We start from the raw sequence: 10,058 nt of genomic DNA on the forward strand, positions 1-10,058 counted from the left end.
ACAGAGGGGCGCTGTGAGAGGCCACCGTGACAAGGCCATCGTGTCCTACATAACCCCTGGGGGGTGCGAGCAGTGCCACCGAGACAGGAGGCCAAGGTCAAGTCAGTAGGTCCGGGAGACGCAGAGAACCAGGTAGGCCTTTCTTGACTTGCGCCTGGCGCCGCCTGTTGGTCCACAGCTGGAGGCCAGAGGGCACCCCCTTCCCCCCCCACACACACACCCCGTCTATCTTCTGTCACTTTAGGCTCTGGCCTGAGCCTCCGTGTAGGAAGCCAAGCCCCCAGGTCTTCACAGTGGAGGGATCCACAGGACACAGCACCTTCTCTGGGTCTCTATTTGGTCTCTAGCACTGACCGACTCTCCCGACACAATTTCAAAATCTATCTGTGCCAACAAGGTCTCTTCCACATCTTTTACTTAAAACCTCCCTTCGGCACCAGGAAAAGTAGGGCAGAGGGGGTGAGGGGGACGAAAGTCCCGCGCCTACCACGGGAGGTGAAGCAACCTGCCAGCACCCGCCCAGGATGCGAGGGTCCCAGGACCGGCCACCCGAGGGCCCTGGCTGACACCGAAGATCCCTCCCAGGGCCCCTGACTCCTCCTCCGCCTCGTAACTCGGTTGGCCCAGCGATGACCAGTCCCACTGCCGGTGATGTCAGGCTATTTTGGTCGGGACCATTCCTGAGTCATGAAGCAGTTAAGAAATATCCTGCCCCACTGGCTACCATGCTCATAAAGGTAGATCCACGTGTACTTCCTTGTGGCTCCAGACAGCCTGACGGCTCCCTCGGCTGCTCACACCCAGCAGGGAGCGAGGGCAGAGGCGAGACGCAGAACCACCACCCTCCCATGCAAATCACCCCCGGGAGTGCAGCTCGGCTCCTCCCGCTTCTCCCCGGGCAATGCTCCTGGGGAGGCGGTGGGGAAGATGCAACCCGGGCCGCTGCGCCTTCCTCCTTGTCCTGGCCCTCTTGCTCGACGCCGTGGGCCTGGTGCTTCTGCTGCTGGGCATCCTCGCCTCCCTCGATTACTGGGACTTCTTGGTCTACACGGGGGCCCTGATCCTGGCTTTCAGCCTGCTGTTCTGGATCAGCTGGTATTCCCTCAACATCGAGGAACCTCTGGAGAAACTGGACTTTTAGTTTGGCTGCAGGCAGGGAAGGAGGGATGCGGACTGCACAGGCACCTGGCTCTGAACCTGGGGCTGTCGGAGGAGCGGGGACTCGTTGCCACTCCCACCCAGGATGCTCCACCAAGGACGAGGTGAGTGCACGCCAGGTCTGCTCGGAGGAGTGGCCAGGGAGGCTGGGCCGAGCAAGGGCAGGCTTGAGTGGGCAAGCAGCTGGGAGCCTGCACCTTGCCTGGGGGGTCTGTTGACTTGGGCCCCAGCTCATCTGTGGTGGGCCACAGGTGTCCCCTCCCCTGGGGCCCTTATGGAGTCTAGATGGAGGGTCTCCACAGCCCCTTCCACTCCTCATATGCCACGCAGAGCATGAAATTGCTCCTTCAGCTCAGAACTTGGGAGAAAAGAGCCCATCCTGATTCTCTGTTGGGAAGGCTCTAGGTGGCAAGGAAAGCCTTTAGCTCTGGGAGAGGATGGAAGATTCCCCAATGGTTGCTTGTGCCCTTGTGTGGATGGAGGTGGTGCAGACTGGCCTGCAGCAGGGAATGGCCCAGAAGGGCCTTTCTACCTTGCTTCCTCCCTCCACCTGCAGATGGGATATGCACCAACAGGCGGAGGACCTGCCTTCTCTCTCAGCCAGTGCTCTCACCCCACCCTCCTCGCACACACTCCATGCAGCCACGACCGCCTCCCCACCCCACCTTCCAATCCCCACCCGGCCCCGGCTGGTCTGGGAGACTCAGAAGTCAAGAGACCATGGCGGGCCATTCCATCGACCGAGCGGCCCTTCCCAGCCAGGCCGGCTGCACGGTTGATTGCATGTAACCCAGGAGGCAGATAATTGTAAGATTTTTCACAGGGGCACTAAGCGCCAAGGATTGAGCTGGTCTGGCCCCCCACAGCCTTGCATTATGGGCAGCCCTCCCCAGGAGAGTGAAACAGGAGCCCTCGTTGGGCTGAAGATCACCATTCCCCCCACCAACCCCAACCCCACCCCAGTGGCCGGGAACCTGGCACAGCCGGGCACTCCCTTTCCAGCCCTGGCTGCGAGGATAAAGGTCACGGCTGTGTTGGAAGCAGAAGGTAATAATTCCTGTGTCTCTTCTGGGGGTTTCTGTTTGACCCTTGGAATGGAGAGACCAGAGCAGCAGTTTGAAGAGGTTTCTGGAAGGGAGGGTAAAACCTGATCCCGGCAGGTGAAAGGAAAAGAGATGGGAAGTCTGAGGGCCTGGGTCCCACTCCGAGTGGCACCACTTGTTGCCTGGGTGACACGGGGGCAGGCTGCACCATGCCCCAAGGCTCAGTCTCCTCATCTGTAATACGAGGCTGACATGGCCCAGCCTTGTCATCACTGGGGCCAAAAAGAGGTATGGCTCTCTGCAGACCCTGTGGTTTTTACAAATGTCACATATCCTTACTAAACATATAATAGAGGGGGGGATCCCTGGGTGGCGCAGCGGTTTAGTGCCTGCCTTTGGCCCAGGGCACGATCCTGGAGACCCGGGATCGAATCCCACGTCGGGCTCCCGGTGCATGGAGCCTGCTTCTCCCTCTGCCTGTGTCTCTGCCTCTCTCTCTCTCTCTCTCTCTCTCTGTGACTATCATAAATAAATAAAAATTTAAAAAAAAACATATAATAGAGGGTGAGTAAACTGACCTGGAGTCCCCACTGAGAGTACTTGGTGCACCTCAAACTGGTAGTGAAGGAGTCAGCTTGCACCCCAAAGCAAAAAGAACCCCTAATTTATTGCTCATTCCCAAAGGCATGTCAGGCACTGTGCAAGGCACTAGGGATACCATGAAGGATAAGGTACATAGGTCTCTACCCTCAAGGGGTTTCCCGTCGAGGAGACTCTTAGTGAGATGGAGGCCCAATAACAGAGTCAGGGGAAGACTTCCTAGTCTTCCTTTTGTCCTAGGAAAGGGACATCACTTCGTAGGAACGGCCAACAGAGAAGCTAACCCAGAAAGTGGAGTCTTTCAGGGAGAGGCAATTGGTGAGCAAAGCAGGAATTTGGTCATTATCTTCAGAACAATAAGAAGTGATTAAAGAGAATGTAAGCAAGGGTGGGAGCTTGACATAACTGCATCTATGTTTCAAAAGACAACCTGGCCATGGCACAGATGATGGTGGTGGTGGTGGTGGTGGTGGTGGTGGTGGTGGTGGCGGTGGTAAGGGTGATGATCACCAGTTCAAGTTCCTTTGGGGAAGCCAAGTCACTTGCTCGAAGAGCTAGGGGTTCCTAGTGTGAGGCTCCTTGCCCTTTATGTCCTTCCCCAGAAAGGAGTTCAGTAGCCCAGTGGTGAGGAGCATGGGCCAAGACCCAGACTGCCTGGTTTGAATCCAGCTTTGTCCCTTACGAGCTGTGTAAGTAACTCCTGGAGTGAGCTACTTCACGTCCCCATGCCCTATTTTCCAAACCTATAAAATGGAAATGGTGCTAATGACAGCCCCGACTTCATAGATGATGATCAGACCAGCCCGGGCGGCCTCATAAGGATGTTGCAGAGACCAAGTGGGCTCGTGTGTGTGGCACCCATGAGCGATAATTAACTGACACAAGGGTACTCCAGGGAACCTCTCTGTCACGATGCAGGTAGTTGGTGCGTTACAGAAAAGTAAGGCCTTCCTCTGAGATAGACACCCCTAAAGTGTTACATGATCACCCCTTTTTTAAACATTTTTTTTTAAAGACTTTATTTGGGGCAGCCCTGGTGGCTCGGCGGTTTAGCACCGCCTTCAGCCCAGAGCCTGATTCTGGAGACCCGGGATCGAGTCCCACGTCGGGCTCCCTGCATGGAGCCTGCTTCTCTCTCTGCCTGTGTCTCTATCTCTCTCTCTGTGTGTCTCTCATGAATAATAAAATAAATCTTTTAAAATCTTTAAAAAATAAAGATTGTATTTGTTTATTCATGAGAGACACACACACACAATGAGGCAGAGACACAGGCAGGAAGAGAAGCAGAGCCCAATGTGGGACTTGATCCCAGGACCCTGGGCCGGGATCACACCCTGAGCCGAAGGCAGATGCTCAACCACTGAGCCACCCAGGTGCCCCCCATGGAAAGTTCTAACCAGGTTCTGAGAAGACCCCTCAGGGGCTGGGGTAGAGGACAGCAGCCCTACCCACCCGACAATATACAGCTCCAGAAAAGTGGGGTGTTCCACAGTTTTATCTACTGAACTGTCACAGAAGGCTTCCTGGGGACACAAGTCCTAATGCTAAAACGTATTTCTGAAAACAACTCATCCCAATCCCCTTACATGTAGTCTGTGACCTTTGGCCTGGGCATAATTTCTAACCACACTCAGGATTTATGGGCAGTTTACAACTGGCGCCGTCAGTTCTCCAATTCTCAGAGTGGAGTAAAAGGAAAGAGCATGGACTCCCCTTAATTCAGAGCCCGAGGCCGCCCTTCCGAGCTCATCCTTCAGTTTTGGGACGATGAGTTTGCTAGAACACCCCTACCCCCCTCCCCAAGATAAGCGGGTTGCACCCCCGGCACAAGGTCTGGTATGGAATTGGGGTCAGGACAGGGCAGGGCCTGGCAGTCTCTCGATCCCTCAGCCTGTGGCCTGCATGGTTCTCCAGTGACTAGAGGGCAGCCTGGCCACTAAACCTCAAAGCACCGCCCCCCCACCCGCCCCCAGGAATTTCGAATGAGTGCCTTGTGTACCAAGTGAGGCAACTTGCCATCTGATTTTATCACTCGGTCACTATATTCTCGAAAGATCTGTTTGTTCCATGGTTTCACTTGCTGGGCATTTCTTGTAGCTAGAGATAAACCCCCAGGCAGAGTCAGGTGAGGACTCTCGGCTTTCTACATGAGGGTGTACATCTACACCCAACCCCAAACATACACACACATACACCCTCACACCTGCCACACACATACCAGAAATACACATTCACAGAAACACACACACACACACACACACACACACACACACACTCCAGCAACTGAAGCCCAAGGGCATGGGTGGCTCGCAGCCCTGAGCCCGGGGAAGTGAAACCTCTTCCTCACCATCGACATTTTTCCTACACGCAGACACCCCGTCTGCCCATAGGGGCTGCCAGGTCAGCTCAGGGTACAGCCCGGTGGAAAGGCCTGCACGCCAGCTCCGCACACCCAGGCCACGGGCACACGCGGTCCTTGGGCTGCGTGAAGGGCCAGATGTTTCTCTAATCCCTGGAGGAATGTTTAATCTAGGGGGAGAGATAAAGCAAGTACACAATACTCCGCAAAAGCACACAGAAAATGTGTGCCAGGAGATAAGCTTGGTCTTGCATAGATCTCTGAGCACCCCGTTGAGGAAGAGATCCTATAGGGGTGGGGTGGGGTAGGGGTGAAGAAGGGGTGTGTGTGTGTGTGTGTGTGTGTGTGTGTGGCTTCAGACATCTGGCCTGGGTCCCCGGGAGCAGGAAAGAACGTGACAGGCAGAGACGGCACTTGGGAAGAGCTGGAGGGAAGGACTGCAGAAAGAACAAAATGAAAGAATATTCTGGAAGGAGCGAGCAAGCAGGTGGGACTAGGTCGGGAGTGTTCACTGGAGGCCACTGGATGCAAGATGAGGACTGAGATGCTTGGAAAGCAAGGAGGAGAGTTCAGAGGCTGTGAAGGGAAATGGCCAGGCTCTGCTTATGGTAGCAGGTGCAGGGACAGGTGCAGGGATAGGTGAGAGGGGGTAGGGGGGCAGGCAAGGGACCACTCAGGAAGCTCAGCGGGCAAGTAAGAGACGGACAGGAACAGAGGGCCATGGAGAGCAGAGGAGACGGAGACAGCGTGAGTGGGGACAGACAGGCCCAGAGGACGGTCCGTCCTGGTCCCAGGTAGCCAGGCGGCAGTGTCAAAGGCTGCAGAGAGCCCAGCTGCCCTGAGGATGAGGGAAGTCGAGGGACGGCTCAGGTTTGCTTCCGATGATGCTCTTTCCTGCACACGTGCATCGTTTGAGAGGCAAATGGTGCCTTTGAGCAGAATGGCCCAGCTGGCGTGGGATGCACAGGTTTTAAACTTAGAAGGGAGATGGGGCATGGAGGTGGGACCGTGGATGAGCTTGTACAGGCTGCACAGGTAGAGACAGAGGAGGAAAGCAGGGTGTGTGTGTGTGGGGGGGTGGGGACCAGATGGAAGGGGGGGGATGCCTAGGATTCTCTAAAGGAGGCCCTGCACATGATCCCACTCACCCTATCAAACTGCCCTGCAGAACCCATCATCATTATCACCGATCATTAATCACCTGTACAGATGAGGGTCAAGGAGCACCGAGTCTAAGTCCCTTCCCATTCTGTGAGTCTGCAACCCAGCCAGGCTCACTCACTCACTCACTGTCCAGAGCGCTTTTTACAGAGTTAGACAGAGCCAAGAAATTGCAGCGAAGACCATATAGCATGCAACGCCTACCTTATTTACTCTCTGGTCTCCTACAGAATAGTTTGCTGACCTCTGGCCCAGCCCTGGTTACTTCCCACGGGAGCCGAAGGCAGAACCTTGAGCCATGCCTGCTTTGGGGGGAGTGGGAGAAGGAAGGCAGGCTGGGAAGCCTACAGGGACGTTCCCGGTAGTAATAAGGGAGCAACATCCTACAGGTGACAAAGAGGATATGATGTCAAGAGTAGGGGGCCGACCATCGAATGCCTGTAGCCTGAGCAGAGTGGGCTGGATGTGGCCATGAACCTTTGTCACTACCAACTGGGGATAAAATAGGACCAGCGCTGCATGTGGAGTGGCTGCCAAGATGTCCAAAGGGACAGGAGCCAGCACAGGTCCATCTTCAAGAAGATTGAGCAGGATGGTAAGGGGAGGGGAGGGGGGGAGCCAGGGGACAGGCAAAGAAGACACCAGAGTTAGAAAGGAAGACAGCTGGATGTCTGGCCATGTCCAAGGTGGACCTGGGGGTGGAATCCAGAGCTCCGGGAGAGCCATTAGCTTTGCCCACAGTGAAGGCTGGGGAGGGGGAACTCAGACTTGACGAGTGACTGGGGATTTACTGGCCAATCACTTGTTTTCAGGACCTCATCTGATGCTCACAGCTCAGGGATTCAAATACCCATTTTACAGGTGGAGGAAACTGTCTCAGAGCAGTTCCCAACTAGCCCAGGGACACTGCGCTATGGAGAGGCAGTGCTAGAATTCACACCTAAGTCCTCTTGACTCCAAGAACACACAGGTTTGAAATGATGTGTTCAAATCTCGAGCCGACCCATTTTATCTTCATTCATTCAACACAGGTCCCGTCTGTCGACAGAGTAACATCAAAGCGGGAAGATGCTCCACTTTGCCCCGCATCCTTTACTCATACCCAGGAGGATCCAGAGGCTGCGAGGCAGAGGCTTTCAAAGCACCCACCGGGATGCCCCCGCATTGCATGAATGCCAGGCTTCTGGAAGGTTCCAATCTCCATCAAGAGTCCAGTGCCCCTGCACCACGCCACTATCTATGCTGCTGGTGCCCCGCCTGTTCCAGGAGAACCTGAGAAGCCTCAAACTTCTTGCACTGGGACTCTGATGGAATAAACTTCATGGTGGGCTTAGATGCCACGACAAGTCCCATCCCCGCTGCTCCTCTTGTCAATGTCCTGTTAAAGACTAACAGAACCAAGCGCAAAAGTCTAAATGGGGTCTCCTGCAAGCACACATCGTGCTGTGTTATTGCTACTTCTCCTCTCTGGTTCCACGGACAAGCCATGGGAGCCTCGGAAGGAAGCTCTTGGTATGGCCCAGGTGGACCCCATCTCTTGGTATGGCCCAGCTGGAACACTAGACCTATAGCAACATGTTGGTTGCGGAAGCAAAGCAGGGCCTGCCACGTGCAAGAGGCTGCCTCCTCAGTGCTGGACGCTGTTAATGATGAACGCAGCCCTGCCCATGTGCACAGCCAGGCTGCCCGGGTGGCTCACATTGAGCTTTTACTAGGCTAGAATCCTTGTCCTCTAGGCGATTCTCTGCCTCTGCTGTGCTGTCCTCTTGTTTTGCATTTCTTGATCCTAAGAGCAGGACTCTTTTTATCTTAACTCAGTTGCATCTAGTCAAATGCAGCCCGACTGTCAAAGCCACCTACGACAGTCACCCTTCAGAGGCTAATCAGACGTGCATGTGCTCGTCTCCAGTGCTTGACCTGCCTCAATAACTTATATTTTCCTTGGTGTAATTTTGTACTTTTTATTTATATTTCACCTCAAAAAAGTATAAGTGTTCCCTATAAGCTATTTCAGATGCCCTGTGGTACGAGGTAGTTCTCTAAATATAGAAGTATGTTTGGCCTTTGGCTTTACCATGATGCAACTTGTTTCTAAGTCTGCTTTGTCTCTAAGAATTCTCAAACTCCCAGCTTGACAGCAGCCTCGTTTCAAAAGTTGAATCTGCTTCTGTGCAAGTTCTGGAATTTGACATTGGGCAAAGCACCTCCTGAAAAGGGCACACAGAGCCCAGTGGACAGAGACAATACATCATGGGTTCTCCTGACACCATGAATCTTCTGGAAGTTCCATGCTCAGCCACCAGCCTGGCCTCTCAGCATTGAGGCTGGACTCAGAAACCTGACAAGCTCTCACAAAAGAACATTCCAGATAAGCCATTAAGAAGAAAGTTTCCAGGGATCCCTGGGTGGCGCAGCAGTTTAGCGCCTGCCTTTGGCCCAGGGCGCGATCCTGGAGACCCGGGTCGGGCTCACAGTGCATGGAGCCTGCTTCTCCCTCTGCCTATGTCTCTGCCTCTCTCTCTCTCTCTCTCTCTCTCTCTCTCTGTGACTCTCATAAATAAATAAAAATTAAAAAAAAAAAAAAAAAGAAGAAGAAGAAAGGTTCCAGGGTAGCCTGGGTGGCTCAGTGGTTGAGCGTCTGTCTTCAGCTCAGGGCATGATCCTAGAGTCCTGGGATCGAGTCCTGCATCGGGCTCCCCTCAGGGAGCCTGCTTCTCCCTCTGCCTGTGTCTCTGCCTCTCTCTGTGTCTTTCATGAATAAATAAAATCTTAAAAAAAAAAAAGAATAATAAGAAGAAAGATTCCCCCTCCTACTCCAGAAGATTCCTTGACCATCTGTGTAATCCTACTGATTTTCCCACCTGGACATTTCTTTGTGTTTCTCACCTGACTCCACGCAGTGAGGAAGCACTTCCTCTCACTTGAGGTGCTAATAAATGTTAGCACAGAACGGAGGGTGGTGTGTCATCAACACCACCCTGAGCAGCTAGTTCCTGAGGAAGACGCTGTGTTGGAAGCCAACTAACTTCCTTCTTGTTTTTTTTTTTTTTTTTAATTCTAGAAGTGGAACAGGTTTTCCTTTCTTTGGCTGGGACCCAAATGCAATTGTTGGCTCTCATTTCACAGCAGCCACGCTGTTCCAGATATGCCAATCTCAAAAGAGTGGGCTTGTGCTGAGCCCAGAGCTTATGGTCTCAGAGAGGCCTCAGAGATAGGCTGAGCAGGCTGTGGGGTCTGGTCTCCCCAGTCATACCCACTGCGAGGACCTGCCCACTTGACCTGCAGCTTTCCCGTGCTCACTTTTGTGTGGCTGCTAAGTGGGCACTTTAAATGCGCATACGATGGTCTTCTCCTTTGTGCACGTGTTCATCCCTGACCCCTCTCCCAAGTTAGAGGGCATAGCTTCTGCTTCCAGCTGCTCTGGAGAACCAATGGGGAGAGAATCTGTGATAGTAGCAGTAGGGGGTGCATTGCATGCAAACTCAGCTGGTCACTTTGCTTGCCCTGCCATTAGCCCCCCAGAAGAAGGGGGTCCACGTAAGAAGGCATCAACCATCGGGGAGCCCTGGCTGAGAGCTAGAATGGAGAAGGCACGTCTAGACAGTGCGTGTGGAAATTGGGGCCACATTCCCCCTCTGGGTCAGGGTTTGGTCCACAACGGAGTGCATGCCAGGACAATGCTCAGGGACCCCATAAGGGACAGAATTGGAGGACAGAAGTCATTCTCAGGGGTCAGC

The 10,058-nt window shown here is 53.9% G+C and overlaps 1 protein-coding gene across 1 annotated transcript; it reads left to right on the forward strand.

Annotated features, from left to right (window-relative positions):
• The first annotated feature begins 667 nt into the window (after positions 1–667).
• On the forward strand, positions 668–8,907 carry TMEM238L (transmembrane protein 238 like). The gene is made up of 2 exons (XM_077892626.1): positions 668–1,262; positions 7,353–8,907. The coding sequence occupies exon 1, from the start codon at positions 902–904 to the stop codon at positions 1,139–1,141; it is 240 nt and encodes a 79-aa protein (XP_077748752.1). The 5' UTR covers positions 668–901; the 3' UTR covers positions 1,142–1,262; positions 7,353–8,907.
• The last annotated feature ends 1,151 nt before the right edge of the window (positions 8,908–10,058 follow it).

Source organism: Canis aureus, chromosome 3 (assembly GCF_053574225.1).
Source record: "Canis aureus isolate CA01 chromosome 3, VMU_Caureus_v.1.0, whole genome shotgun sequence".
Classification (NCBI taxonomy): domain Eukaryota; kingdom Metazoa; phylum Chordata; class Mammalia; order Carnivora; family Canidae; genus Canis; species Canis aureus.